The following is a 15911-nucleotide window of genomic DNA, read 5'->3' as shown; positions in this document are numbered from 1 at the left end:
TGTCATAAGTCTAGGTGGAAATTAATATAGAGAAAAATGAGGTGATGCATTTGGAAGAAAGGACAGAGAAATATGCTCTGGTCTTAATGACACAATTTAAAAATGTGCAGAAGCAGGGACTGAGAAGTACACATGCATCAATCTTTGAAGATGGCAGGACATATTAAGAGAATATTTCCAAACATATTTGATCTTGAACTTAATAAATAGAGGCATTTACTACAAAAGCAAGCAGGTTATGCTAAATTTTGATAAAGGTCCATTGAGATATTAGCTAGAGGATTCAGTCACCACAGAGGTGGGGGTTGGCATCATTCATGGTTGACTTAAAAAGTTAATCATAGTATCAGTCTTAAAGCAACATATAATTACACAAAGATAGATGGCAGATCGGAGGATTGGATACAGTATGAGAAACAGCAAAGGATGCATGAAATATTAATGAGGGAAAAATATAGACCATGAAAGAATGCTACCTAAAAATGTAAAGACATACGTGTTTCTGATGGTAGTTTAGAAAAGGAACGTTCGTGAAGTGAGAGTTGATTGTATTGAAAGTGGGATGAATAATGGCAAATAAGCAAACGGTAGATGAATTGAACAGCTATTTTGCAACTTTCTTCATTGTAGAAGGTACACTGAACATCCAAGAAATAGTTGTCAGGAAATGGAAGAACAAAAGAAATAGAAACCATTCACCCTTTCAAGTTTGCCCAGTGGAGTGTCCAGAGTTAGAGGGCATAGTTTTACGATGAGAGGGGAAAGACTTAAAAAGGACTTAAAGGGTGATTTTTTTTTTTCTTCACACAAAGGCTGGTGCACGTATGGAATGGTCTGCCAGAGAAAGTGGTGGAGGCTGGTACAATTACAGCATTTAAAAGGCATCATAATGGGTATATGATTAGTAACGGTTTAGCGGGACATGAGCCAAGTCTGGCAAATGGTATTAAATTAATTTAGGTTGGCATGAACAAGTTGGGCCAAAGGGTCTGCTTCTGTGCTGTACCTCTGACTCTATCTCTATCATGACTGATCTCCCCCAGGCCTCTACTCTTCTTTCAGACCTGATTATTATATTTATATTTGAAAAATCTTATCCACCTCCCCTTTAAATGCTTTCAGTGATCTAGCTTCCACAATTATTTGGGATAGAGAATTCTAGACATTTGTTATCCTCTGAGAGAAGAAATTCCTTTGCATTTCAGTTTTCAATGAATGTCCCCTTTTATTTTTGTAACTGTCCCCAGTTTGAGATTCCCCGACTAATGGAAACATCTCTACCTATCTTGTTAAGCCTCCTCAAAATCTTGTATGCTTCAATGAAACCTTCCTCCATTCACTTAAGCTCTCTAACTTGTTTAGCTGTTCTTGATAAGTTAACTACTTCATCCCAGGAATCAGCTCCATGAATCTCTTTTCAACTGCTTCAATGCCGGTATATCTTTGCTTAAATATAATGACTAAAACTGTAACAGTACCACAGGTGCATCTCACCAATACCCTTGTATAGTTGTAGCAAGCCTTCTCTGTTTTCAAGCTCAAATCCCTAACAATAAAGGTAAAATTTCAACTTGTCATCTTGATTACTTGACGCACCTGCCTGCTAACTTTGTGTTTTACGCACAAGAACACTCAGATCCTCATGTACTTCACTTTTTTGGAGTCTGTGTCCATTTAAATGATGATCCGAGTTTTGATTATTCCTACCAAAGTGCAGCACCCTTTGTTTTGCTGCATTAAACTCGCCTGACAAGTTTTTGCTCGCTCACTCTCACAACCTATCTATCCCCTTGCAGATTCCTTATGTCATACTACTCCTGTCCTTCTCGTGCAGGTCTGTTGTTCATTCTGCTTCACGAGCAGATGAATTGCAGGAAAATACAGGCCGGTTAGCTGAACATCTGTTAAGATGTTAGAAGCTACTTTAAAAGGTATTATGGAAGGGCATTTAGAAACAAATCAAGGTAACCATGTTGTCTTTTTCTGATATCTGGATTATTCCCAGTGCTACGAGCTAGTGAGGGAAGGAATAGGAGGATAGAGCAGATGAATGTATGGCTGAGGAGCTGGTGTATGGGAGAAGGATTCACATTTTTGGATCATTGGAATCTCTTTTGGGGTAGAAGTGACCTGTACAAGAAGGAGGGATTGCACCTAAATTGGAAGAGGAGTAATATACTGGCAGGGAAATTTGCTAGAACTGCTTGGGAGGATTTAAACTAGCAAGGTGGGACCCAGGGAGATAGTGAGGAAAGAGATCAATCTGAGACTGGTACAATTGAGAACAGAAGTGAATCAAACAGTCAGGCCAGGCAGAGACAAAGTAGGACTAATAAATTAAACTGCATTTATTTCAATGTAAGGGACCGAACAGGGAAGGCAGATGAACTCTGGGCATAGTTAGGAACATGGGACAGGGATATCATAGCAATTACAGAAACATGGCTCAGGGATGGGCAGGACTGGCAGCTTAATGTTCCAGGATACAAATGCTACAGGAAGGATAGAAAGGGAGGCAAGAGAGGAGGGAGAGTGGTATTTTTGATAAGGGATAGCATTACAGCTGTGCTGAGGGAGGATATTCCCGGAAATACATCCAGGGAAGTTATTTGGGTGGAACTGAGAAATAAGAAAAGGATGATCACCTTATTGGGATTGTACTATAAACCCCCTAATAGTCAGAGGGAAATTGAGAAACAAACTTGTTAGGAGATCTCAGCTATCTGTAAGAATAATAGGGTAGTTATGGTAGAGGATTTTAACTTTCCAAACATCGACTGGGACTGCCAGTGTTAAGAGTTTAGATGGAGAGGAATTTCTTAAGTGCGTACAAGACAATTTTCTGATTCAGTATGTGGATGTACCTACTAGAGAAGGTGCAAAACTTGACCTACTCTTGGGAACTAAGGCAGGGCAGGTGACTGAGGTGTCAGTGGGGGAGCACTTTGGGGCCAGCCACCATAATTCTATTAGATTTAAAATAGTGATGGAAGAGGATAGACCAGATCTAAAAGTTGAAGTTCTAAATTGGAGAAAGGCCAATTTTGACAGTATTAGGCAAGAACTTTCGAAAGCTGATTGGAGGCAGATGTTCGCAGGTAAAGGGATGGCTGGAAAATGGGAAGCCTTCAGAAATGAGATAACAAGAATCCAGAGAAAGTATATTCCTGTCAGGGTGAAAGGGAAGGCTGGTAGGTATAGGGAATGCTGGATGACTAAAGAAATTGAGGGTTTGGTAAAGAAAAAGAAGGAAGCATATGTCAGGTATAGAGAGGATAGATCGAGTGAATTCTTAGAAGAGTATAAAGGAAGTAGGAGTATACTTAAGAGGGAAATCAGGAGGGCAAAAAGGGGACATGAGATAGTGTTGGCAAATAGAATTAAGCAGAATCCAAAGGGTTTTTAGAAATACATTAAAGACAAAAGGGTAACTAGGGAGAGAATAGGGCCCCTCAAAGATCAGCAAAGTGGCTTTTGTGTGGAGCCACAGAAAATGGGGGAGATACTAAATGAATATTTTGCATCAGTATTTACTGTGGAAAAGGATATGGAAGATATAGACTGTAGGGAAATAGATGGTGACATCTTGCAAAATGTCCCTATTACAGAGGAGGAAGTGCTGAATGTCTTTAAACGGTTAAAGGTGGATAAATCCCCAGGACTTGATCAGGTGTACCCGAGAATTCTGTGGGAAGCTAGAGAATTGATTGCTGGGCCTCTTGCTGAGATATTTGTATCATCGATAGTCACAGGTGAGGCGCCGGAAGACTGGAGGTTGGCTAACCTGGTGCCACTGTTTAAGAAGGGCGGTAAGGACAAGCCAGGGAATATAGACCGGTGAGCCTGATGTCGGTGGTGGGCAAGTTGTTGGAGGGTATCCTGCGGGACAGGATGTGCATGTATTTGGAATGGCAAGGACTGATTAGGGATAGTTAACATGGTTTTGTGCGTGGGAAATCATGTCTCTCAAACTTGATTGAGTGTTTTGAAGAAGTAACAAAGAAGATTGATGAGGGCAGAGCAGTAGATGTGATCTGTATGGACTTCAGTAAGGCGTTTGACAAGGTTCCCCATGGGAGACTGATTAGCAAGGTTAGATCTCATGGAATAAAGGGAGAAATATCCATTTGGATACAGAACTGGCTCAAAGGTAGAAGACAGAGGGTGGTGGTGGAGGGTTGTTTTTCAGACTGGAGGCCTGTGACCGTTGGAGTGCCACAAGGATTGGTGCTGGGTCCTCTACTTTTTGTCATTTACATAAATGATTTGGATGCGAGCATAAGAGGTACAGTTAGTAAGTTTGCAGATGACACCAAAAATGGAGGTGTAGTGGACAGCAAAGAGGGTTACCTCAGATTACAACAGGATCTGGGCCAGATGGGCCAATGGGCTGAGAAGTGGCAGATGGAGTTTAATTCAGATAAATGCGAGGTGCTGCATTTTGGGAAAGCAAATCTTAGCTGGACTTATACACTTAATGGTAAGGTCCGAGGGAGTGTTGCTGAACAAAGGGACCTTGGAGTGCAGGTTCATGGCTCCTTGAAAGTGGAGTCGCAGGTAGATAGGATATTGAAGAAGGCAATTGGTATGCTTTCCTTTATTGGTCAGAGTATTGAGTACAGGAGTTGGGAAGTCATGTTGTGGCTGTACAGGACATTGGTTAGGCCACTGTTGGAATATTGTGTGCAATTCTAGTCTCCTTCCTATTGGAAGGATGTTGTGAAACTTGAAAGGGTTCAGAAAAGATTTACAAGGATGTTGCCAGTGTTGGAGGATTTGAGATACAGGGAGAGGCTGAACAGGCTGGGGCTGTTTTCCCTGGAGCGTCAGAGCCTGAAGGGTGACCTTGTAGAGGTTTACAAAATTATGAGGGGCATGGATAGGATAAATAGACAAAATCTTTTCCCTAGGATCGGGGAGTCGAGAACTAGAGGACATAGGTTTAGGGTGAGAGGGGAAAGATATAAAAGAGACTTAAGGGGCAACTTTTTCTCGCAGAGGGTGGTATGTTTAAGGAATGTGCTGCCAGAGGAAGTGGTGGAGGCTGGTACAATTGCAACATTTAAGAGGCATTTGGATTGGTATATGAATAGGAAGCGTTTTGGCGGGATATGGGCCAGGTGCTGTAAGGTGGGACTAGATTGGGTTGGGATATCTGATCGGCATGGACAAGTTGGACCAAAGGGTCTGTTTCCATGCTGTACATCTCTATGACTCTATGTGAAAGGGAAGTCCTATATTTGAGAAAAGATACACTGGCATTGAGGTAGTTCCAAAGAGATTCATGGGGCTGATTCCTGAGATAAAGGAGTTAACTCAGCAAGAATGGCTAAACAGATGAAGAGTTTAGAAGAATGGGGGAATGTTCTATTGATTTCAATGTATTGGAATTATTTGAGGAAGCAACAATTGCTGTGTGCGAAGGGGAACTGGTTGATGTACTTTTGGTGCCCCATCAAATTTTATTGTGGAAAACAAAAGCCCCGAGTGTAGTGGGTACCATATTGGCATGGATAGCAGATTGGCTAACGAAGCAGCAAATGGTAATTGTTTTGGTTGGAAAGATTGTGCAGGTTAGCTAGCTGGATTGTCCGTGCGAGTGGTGTGCCATATGGATCAGTGCTGGGCATTCACTTTTTACAATTTATAAATCTCTTGATGAAGGGAGCAAAAAGGAACTTTTCTAAAGAAGAGATAAGGAGGCTGCAGAGGAAAATAGGTGAGTGGGCAAAAATCCTACAAATGGACAATAATGTGGGAAAATGTGAAATTATTAATTTTGGCAGGAAGGTTTATTTAACAGGTGATAAAATTCATAGCTGATCTGGAGGGATCTGGGTGACCTTGTTGATCAGTTACAATAGATTAACATACAGGTACAGCAAGCAAATAGGAAACCTAATAGAATGTTACCACTTATTGTGAGGAAAATTGAATGCAAATTATGGAGATCATGTCTGCAGTGGTGAGACCATAGCTGGAGTACTGTACCCAATTATTTAAGGAAATATGCAAATAAGGTGTGAGTAGTTCAGTGAAGGTTGATTAGATTAGATTAGATTACTTACAGTGTGGAAACAGGCCCTTCGGCCCAACAAGTCCACACCGCCCCGCCGAAGCGTAACCCACCCATACCCCTACATCTACATCTAGATCTACCCCTTACCTAACACTACGGGCAATTTAGCATAGCCAATTCACCTGACCTGCACATTTTTGGACTGTGGGAGGAAACCGGAGCACCCGGAGGAAACCCACGCAGACACGGGGAGAACGTGCAAACTCCACACAGTCAGTCGCCTGAGGCAGGAATTGAACCCGGGTCTCCGGCGCTGTGAGGCAGCAGTGCTAACCACTGTGCCACCGTGCCACCCACGGTGTAGTGATTAATGTTGACTACATTAATAATTAGAATGGGTAGATTGTCTGTCTAATAAGGAAAAGTTGGGGAGGCTAGATTTGAATTATTTAGAGTTTAGGAGAATACGAGGTGACTTGATACAAGCTCCTTGGATCTTGACAGAATAATATGGAAAGGATGTTTCCTGTTGTAGGAAAATAATGTCGAACATTGAATCACTGCTTAAGAATAAGGGGTTAGCCATTTATGACAGTGGTAAGGATATTTTTTTTTGCATGTTAAGAGTTTTTAAAAGTCTTACTTATAGTGGAAAAAAAAAGTCTGAATATTAAGGCAGAGGTAAATTCGTTCTTATCAGCAAGGTGATGAAAGGTATGGAGGGGTGTCAGGGTAGGTACGGATGCTAGAATGTACAGTATTCAGATTGGTTGCAATCTGATTGAATGGCTCAGCAGTCTTGAGGCACTGAGTGACCTACTTTGCTCCTAATTTAACTTGGAAAGCTGTATGGGTCCTTGAGAGAGTAGCACAGGAGATTTATTGGTATGGTTCCAGGAATGTGGAGTTATTGAAATGGTTAAATTAGAAGACTAGAATGGTTCACTTTGGACCAGAGAAGATTAAGATTAGGGGACACATGTTCATGGTTTTGTGCAAGAGATGCAAGGAGAGAGGGATAAACAGCTTAATTACCCAGTGAGAGGTAATGACTGGCAACCTGCTGCCTCCACCAAAAAAAACATAATGTCGAAGCAACAGTAGTCAGCATTTTCATAAGACAACAGAATGGCTCTTAAATGAAATACAGTTGCGTGACTAAAGGGATCAAGCAGTAGGGTGGACAGACTGGATTGATCTATGGGAAACCTGCATGCATTCAATATGTTGAATGACTGACATGTACCATAATGATTTTGTACTGTGTTAAGTTTTTAGATGAGTGTACTTTATACTATTATCAATCATTCAGATTTGAAATGGTGGTACTATCCAATCAGTAGGCACATCTGTTGAATAACTAGTGACATTCAAAACCTTTTGTCTTAAAGCACCTGTTTATCATTTTAAAACAAATTAGTGTGCTAGTTTCAGCCCCTTCTTGTCACCCTCTCCTATCAAAGAATTAGAGGGCAGTGAGCATGTCAAGAGATCAACAGTTCTGTATTATATTTTTAAAGGGTTCAGAGAATCACTACAGCGTGGAAGCAGGCCATGTAGCCCACACTACCGGTCTGAAGAGTATCCCTTCTAGGACTTACCCTATCTCTGTAACCCTGCATTTCCCATGGCAGACCTACTTAACCTGCACATCTCTGGACAGTATGGGCAATTTAGCTTGGAAAATCTACCTAACCTGCACATCTTTGGACTGTGGAAGGAAACCAAAGCACCTTTGGAAATCCACGCAGACAGCGGGAGAATATGCAAATTCCACATAGACTGTTGTCTGAGGCTGGAATCGAACTTGAGTCCCTGGTACTGAGGGACAACAGTGGAAGCACCATTGAACTGTTTTCAGAATGAGGAGACATTCAGCCCATCATATCTGTGCTGGATCTCTGTTGGAATAATTTACTTAGTATCATACTCCTGCTTTCATCCTGTAACCCTACATATTCTTCCTTTTCTGAAAACAATTTGGTTCTCTTGGAATTGAGCTTGCTTCCTTTACAATGTTGCAAAATTGTTATGCAGTATTTGTGGTACAGTATGTCTGTCACATTAAGATTGAAAATGTTTAATAATAATTGTTTTGTATTTAAGCAAATGAAGAAAGATATCGAGGGATTTCAGAAATTGTTTCGAAGCTTGCTGCAGAGGAGAGGTCCTTCGGTAGAATGGGAGAAGATCCAAAAAGCACCTGAAGATTCCGTAAGTTCTGTGCATACAGTAGCGTTGTAGACTGCAACAGCAAAAATGAGTATGTAAGATAGAGTATAATCAATATGAAAATGATGAAAACCATATAACTGAAATATTTTCAGTCTTGTAGTCTGAATTTAATCTCTGTGATGAATAGGAATTTAATATAACCTTGATAAAAAAAATCTGGTCTTCCTTCTGCAGGAACAATGTTGTGAAATTTGAAAGGGTTCAGAAAAGATTTACAAGGATATTGGAGGGTTTGAGCTATAGGGAAAGGCTGAATAGGCTGGGGCTATTTTCCCCTTGAGTGTCAGAGGCTGAGGTGTGGTGTTATGGATTTTTAAAAATGTGAGGGGCATAGGGTGAATACACAAACGTCTTTTCCTCAGGGTACTGGAGTCAGAAATTAGAGGGTATAGTTTAAGATGAGAGGGGAAAGATTTAAGAGACCTTTTTCATGCAGTTGGTAGTGCATGTACTGGAATGAATTTCCACAGGAACTGGTGGAGGTTGGTACAATTACAATATTTAAAAGGCATCTGCATGGGTACTTGAATAAGAGAGGTTTACAGGGATATGGGCTAAATGCTGGCAAATTGGACTAGATTAATTTAGGGTGTCTGGTTGGTATGGATGAGTTGGACCAAAGGGTCTGTTTCCATGCTGTGTCAGAGCATGAATGTTGATCAAGGGGAATAGATGTTATCTTCATTTGGGAGAATAAACCATTTCTTGTTGGCTTATTGGTGCAAAGTTATAATTTAGTAATGAAAAGAGTATGACTTAAGTTCACATTTATCTTTTTTATATATTTATGTTTTGTTAGAAGTATAAATTGTTTTTTGCCCTTGATCTAATTTTAGAATTAGAATAGGAAGGACGAGGTAATTGTTATCCAATTAATTATTTTAGCTTATTACCTTTTCCAAGAGCCTTTATGATTGCTACAACTCAACATATTCGTTGTGATTAGCTTGATTTTACCACTTCAAGTGCCTACCTTATTACTGTTTTCATTTAAAGCTGTGCAAATCCATCTATCTTGTTACATGTTCAGTTTTGTCTTTGCAGCAATTGGCAGTCCTATCTACAAATGCCCCTTGATCAGACTATGTATTTTTCTTCATCCAAGAAAACACAGCAGAGTGAACAAAACAAAAAGCTTACCAGAATGTTGCCTGGCTTGGAGGGTATTAGCTATGCGGAGAGATTGGGCAGACTTGATTTGTTTTTACTTGGATGTCAGTAGCTGAGGGGTGACCTGATAGTTTACAACATTGAAGGGCATGGATGAAATGGACAGTCTGAGATTCTTTCCCAGGATAGAAATTACCTTAAGTCTATACTCCCTTGTAAAAAGGTTGGGGGGGGGGCGCATTTAAAGGTATTCCTGTGCTTCATTGTTCTTAGTTAAAAAAAAAATGCTTTTCCAGTTGCCTGTGGGTGGTTCTGATGAAATTATGAAAAGTGAAGTTCTTCTGATGGGGGAGGAAAGAGGAGGAGTTATATTCTACTTAAATATTCATTTGTGATGTTCAAACCACTTAACCATCCATACGGTGACTAAAGTAAACTTGTAACAAAAGATTTGCATTTTAATTTTGACCAAAAATTAATTTGACTGTTGAACTAGCCATTCATTCTCTTCACCCCACACCCTGCTGCAGCAACAACCAGTTCCAAGGTTGTAAAAATAAATGTATTGAGGTTGCCACTGTGGTTGAGTGAATTTGGTGCTTAAACCAGAAAGGCAGAGAAAATTTTAATCTCTCTCTCTCTGTCGGGTTACTTAATGGTGCAGGGTTGTGGCATGATCATCAGGAATTCCTATATCTGCTGGCAATCCAGAGAATTTGTTTTTAGTGTATATATTTGGGAATTTATTAAGTGCTGCTAATGACCATACTCGGATCACAAATTAAGAATGACCACTAGATGTGATACTCAAAATAGAAGAAATATATAGAAGGCATGAGTTTCTCCTTAACTATTGGCAGTTCCTATCAGTTTGTCCTCTTCCTCAGATTCCCACTCTCCTCTTCTAGTTTGATCAGAGAGCAGCTTTAAGAATAAGATAATGAGAGTTTAGAGACTGTATGTTCCTGTTGGTATGAAGGGCAAGGTTGGATGACTAGAGGAATTGAGACTTCGTTCAACATGAAGAAGAAGGCATATAGACAAGCTGGTATAGACAAGCTGGGATTGAATGAATCCCTATTAGAGTATAAGGGCAGTAGGAGTATACTTGAGGGAAATCTGAAGGGCAAAAGGGGGCATGAGATGGCTTTGGCGAATAGAATTAAGGAGAATCCAAAGAGATTCTATAAATACATTAAGGGCAAAAGAATAACTAGGAAGAGAATAGGGCTCTTTAATGGACCGTTTGTGTGTGTGGAACCACAGGAGATGGGTGAGGTACTAAACAAATATGTTGTCAATATTTACTATGGAGAAGGACTTGGAAGCCAGAGAACTTGAGGAAATGAATGTAAAGAGTTGATATTACTGAAAAGGTGATGCTGGAGGTCTTAAAATGCATAAAGGTAGATAAATCCCTGGGATCTGATCAGGTGGTTCCCAGAACATTGTGTGAAACTAGGGAAAGGATTGCTGGATCCCTTGTTGAGATACTTGTCATCAATAGCCACAGGTAAGGTGCCAGAAGACTGGAGGTTGGATGATGTACCAATATTTAAGAAAGGCTGTAAGGAAAGCCAGAGAACTATAGACTGGTGGACCTTGAATCAGTAGTGGGTAAGTTGTTGAAGGGGATTATAAGGAACAGGATTAACATGTATTTGGAAAGGTCATGATTAGGGGCGGTCAGCATGGCTTTGTGTGTGGGAAATTGTGTTTCACTAATTTGATTGAGTTTTTTGAAGAGGTGATGAAAATTAATTAAGGCAGAGTTTGATAGGTGTTGTCTGTGGGCTTTACCAAAGCGTTTGACAAGGTGCAGCATGGTAGACTGTTTAGTAAGATTAGATCAGATGGGATCCACAGTGAGCTAGCTATTTTGGCTTGAAGGTAGGTGATGGAGGTTTTTTCTGACTAGAGGCATGTGACCAGTGCTGTGCCGCAAGGATCGGTGCTGGGTCCACTGCTTTTCACCATTTATATTAATGATTTGGATGTGAATACAGGAGATATGGTTGTAGATGACACCAAAATAGGTGGTGTAGTGGACAGTGAAGATGATTATCTCCAAGTACAATGGGAACTTGATCAGATGGGGGTTTAGATTAGAGCGGTGCTGGAAAAGCACAGCAGGTCAGGCAACATCCGAGGAGCAGGAAAATCGACGTTTCAGGCAAAAGCCCTTCATCAGGAACGGAGGGCTTTTGCTCGAAACGTCGATTTTCCTGCTCCTCTGATGGTGCCTGACCTGCTGTGCTTTTCCAGCACCCCTCTAATCTAAACTCTGGTTTCCAGCATCTGCAGTCTTCACTTTGGCCCAACTGATCAAGTAGGCAAATGGGCAGGGAATGGCAAATGGAGTTTATTTTAGATAAATGTGAGCTATTGCATTTTGGTATGGCAAATCAGGGCAGGACTTGTACAGTTTATGGTTGGCTCCTGGGAAGTGTTGTCAAGCAAAGAGACCTAGAGGTGCTGGTGCATAGTTCCTTGCAAGTAGAGTCATAGTAGATGACTCAAGTAGATGGTGGTGAAGAAGGCATATGGCAATCTTGCCTTCATTGATCATAACTTTAGTATAGGATGTGGGATGTCATGTTAGGGCTGTACAGGACAATGCTGAGGCCACTTTTGGAATATTGCATACAATTCTAGTTGAGCTTTTATAGGAAGGATTTTATTAAACTTGAGAGGGCGCAGAAAAGGTTTACAAGCATGTCCCTGAGACTGGAGGGTTTGAGTTATAGGGAGTGCTGAATAGGCTCAGGCATTTTTTTCCTTGGAGTGTTGGAGACTGAGTGATGATGATGATTATGTTGATGATGTTTATAAAATCATGAGGCGCATGGAAAGAGTGGGCGAGTCCAAAACTAGAGGATGTATGTTTAAGGTAAGAAGGGAAGGATTTAAAAGGGACCAGAGAGTTAGTTTATTCACAAAGACATTGGAGCTTGTATGGTACGAGCTGCTACAGGAAGTGGTGGAGACAGGTGCAATTACAACATTTAAAAGGCACCTGGAGGGATATGGACCAAATATTGGCAAATGGGACTTGGTCAGATTTGGATTTCTGGTTGGTGCTAATGAGTTGGGGCCGAAGGATCTGTTTCCATGCTGTATGACTCTTTGACAGTATGACTTCTAAATCTAGATAAGACCTGAGCCTACTAAGTATGCAATTGATCACTATTCAGACGTACTTGCTCTTAGCGACTGAAATGTGGGAGCGATTGAGATCACTTTGCATATTGACTGATGAGGCTGTTATGTCGTGTCCTTTCATTTCTCCAGAAGCTGTCGATATCTTTCTAGGATATTATTCACTGTTTCCATATGGACTGGTTACCCTCTGGTATCTTGCCTGGATGAAAATTATGTCAGGGAGTGCACATTACCAACAACAAAAACAGAAATTGTTGGAGAAGTTCGGCAGGTCTGCCAGCATCTTTGGAGAAAAAGCAAAAATGTTTTGGATCCAGTGACCCTTCAGTTCTGAAGAAGGTTACTGGGCCTGAAACATTAACTCTGCTTTCTCTCCATGGATGCTGCCAGACCTAATGAACACAGCCCATTGTAACTTTATGAAAGATCATCTCAAATGTGTAAAAGCAGGGAGCCATTCTGATCTGCATAACTCATTCAGTAGAGGTGGTGTTGGAGCAGTTTCTGCTGGCTTTTGCTGTTACTAGAAAGCACCCAAGTAGATTTGCCAATAGTTTTCTGAGCGTTACTGGTCCTATTTTTATAAAGTACTGGATTTTAAAACTTTCAAAAGGAATGGAAGTTTTAATAGATCGAATTAAAGAGCAAACTGATCATAGCAGATGGGGAGTAATTTTCTTAACTTCTAAATGCAAATAATGGAAGAATTTCCTGCCCAGTAATCTTGAAGAATTAATTAACTATTTCAATACAGTGGTTGTTCTAATATTATTTTAAAACGATTGGCCCAGATGAAAATAATGAATAATAGAGTATGTTGTGTAAGTGGGATGAGGCAATGAATTCACTATTAGGTAGCTGGTATCACATTTTGGAAGTTAGCCAGCTCTGCTCCAGCTTGGCTTACAGTACTTTGGCTATAAATTGCTTTGAGTAACTGTTTGGATGCTGGAAACAGATGTGGTGGAAATCGGTTTCGTTCTTATATCTGGCTGAGAAATCAGTACAGTGCAGCTATGTTCATGTTTAGAAGGCCCAATGTGCCTGGAATAGAGGTATTACATTTCTATCGGCCCTGTTTTAAAAAAATATTATTCTTCAACTGACAGAAAAATATTTTTGTTTATTCATTAATTCAATTTTTCTGGAATGTAAAAAAAAAATTTCAGTTGGAAATATAAAATGACATTTTGTTTAGCACGGTCTTTGGCTCCTTGAACAAATCCCATCGTTTATTTATTCATGAGCAGCCAGATTATTACCAGGAGTAACAGTGCACTCTAGATATACATCCTTAATTTGTCTAAATGAATGGTTGTCACATTTACTGCACAGCTACTGTTGAAACAGACTGTCCATCATGACTAAATTATATTGCTTTAATACAACTGAAATATCTCTAGAGAAGTATTTGCTATTACAAAAATGAGTTTGCAGCCATTAGTATTTTACCAAATAAGACTGGAACTAAATGCTGTTTTTGGTTTGTTGAAATATCCCACCTCTTTGTTTCTGGATAGCTTTTATTATAGTTTCATTATTTTATATTCAACTATCAATGCCTTAAAAATATAATCATGGTATTGAAATAGTTAATTGATTTAAAATTAATTATGATACGTTTGTTGCCAAATATTGGATTTTGTATGAAAACATTCAATGTGAACAATATTTTTGCATTTCTAAATGCACTCTCATAACACTTCTGCACAACAACTATCTAATGCAATTTGATGAACAAATTTTCTATTTTTTTTTATTATCTTCTCAATTTAAAGTTTTTAATGTTGCAGGAGCACACAAGTTAACTTTATCCAACTGCCAAACTTTCTACGTTGAGAGTTATGGTATTGGTTCATTAACAAAGAAACATGTATTCTGTGAGCACACCAGTGAACAGGTTAGGATTTATTTTGGGAGCTGAAGACTGTCCTCTAGTTTAATTCTGGCTGACTGGTCAGGAAATAGAAGGAAAAATGCTGAACAATTTAAATATAGTTATGAAAAGTGGCTTGTATCAGTTTTGTGTGCAAAATGAAAGCTGTCAGGACAACATTTTTCTGTGCACTTAGTCTAGTTTGCTTAGATTTAATTATGTACAAGTTATATAACAATCAAATTTGCACTAGAGTAAATGGTACCATGCAAATTCACAACACTTGCTAATAAATAGAATATTGAACATTACAGCACAGTACAGGCCCTTTGGCCCTCAATGTTGAGCCGACCTGTGGAACCAATCTGACGCCCATCTAACCAATGCTATACCATTTGCGTCCATGTGTTTATCCAAAGACCATTTAAATGCCCTTAAAGTTGGTGAGTCTACTACTGTTGCAGGCCTCTGAGTAAAGAACCTACTTCTGTCTTCTGTGCTATATCACCCCTCAATTTAAAATTATGTCCCCATATGCTTGCCATCAACATTTGAGGAAAAAGGCTCTCGCTGTCCACCCTATCTAACCCTCTGATATCTTCTATATCTCAGTTAAGTCATCTCTCAACCTGCTCTCTAATGAAAACAGCCTCAAGCTCCTCAGCCTTTCCTCATCAGACCTTCTCTCCACACCAGGCAACATCCTAGTAAATCTCCTCTGAACACTTTCCAACGTTTCCTCATCCTTCCTATAATGTGGTGACCAGAAGTGTAGGCAATACCCCCAAGTGTGGCCACGCCAGAGTTTTGTACAGTTGCAACGTGACCTCATGGCTCCAAAACTCCAATCCCTCTACCAATGAAAGCCAACACACTATACACCTTCTTAACAACCTTATCAACCTGGGTGGCAACTTTCAGGGATCTATGCACATGGACACAGAGATCTCACTGCTCATCTATACTCACAAGAATCTTACCATTAGTCCAATATATTTTATTCATGTTGCGTCTAAAGCGAATCACCTCACATTTTTCCACATTAAACTCCATTTGCTACCTCTCAGCCCAGCTCTGCAGCTTATCTATGTCCCTCTGTAACCTGCAACATCCTTCGTCACTATCCACACCTTCACCGAACTTAGTATCATCTGCAAGTTTACTGCAACATCCTTCGTCACTATCCACACCTCCACCGAACTTAGTATCATCTGCAAGTTTACTAACCCATCCTTCTACGACCTCATCCAGGTAATTTATAAAAAATGACAAACAGCAGCGGCCCCAAAACAGATCCTTGCTATTAAAAATGACAAACAGCAGTGGCCCCAAAACAGATCCTTGCGGTACAACCATAAGTAACTGAACTCCAGGATGAACATTTCCCATCAACCATCACCCTCTGTCGTCTTTGAGCTAGCCAATTTCTGATCCAGATTGCTAAATCCCATGCCACAGTACTTTGTGCAATAGCCTACTGCGGGGAACCTTATCAAACGCCTTACTGAA

The 15911-nt window shown here is 40.2% G+C and overlaps 1 protein-coding gene across 5 annotated transcripts in view; it reads left to right on the top strand.

Annotated features, from left to right (window-relative positions):
* The window catches only part of ugp2b (UDP-glucose pyrophosphorylase 2b), a 66717-nt gene that overhangs the window by 18824 nt on the left and 31982 nt on the right, over nucleotides 1-15911 (top strand). For all 5 annotated transcript variants that reach the window (XM_072581580.1, XM_072581581.1, XM_072581579.1 and 2 more), the window contains one exon: nucleotides 8126-8233. In XM_072581580.1, coding sequence (XP_072437681.1) covers nucleotides 8126-8233 — 108 coding nt within the window. The remainder of the gene's footprint in view (nucleotides 1-8125; nucleotides 8234-15911) is intronic.

The sequence above is a fragment of the Chiloscyllium punctatum genome, chromosome 11, assembly GCF_047496795.1.
Source record: "Chiloscyllium punctatum isolate Juve2018m chromosome 11, sChiPun1.3, whole genome shotgun sequence".
Classification (NCBI taxonomy): domain Eukaryota; kingdom Metazoa; phylum Chordata; class Chondrichthyes; order Orectolobiformes; family Hemiscylliidae; genus Chiloscyllium; species Chiloscyllium punctatum.
The sequence above is the reverse complement of the archived record's forward strand: the minus strand, read 5'-3'. Positions and strand labels throughout refer to the sequence as shown.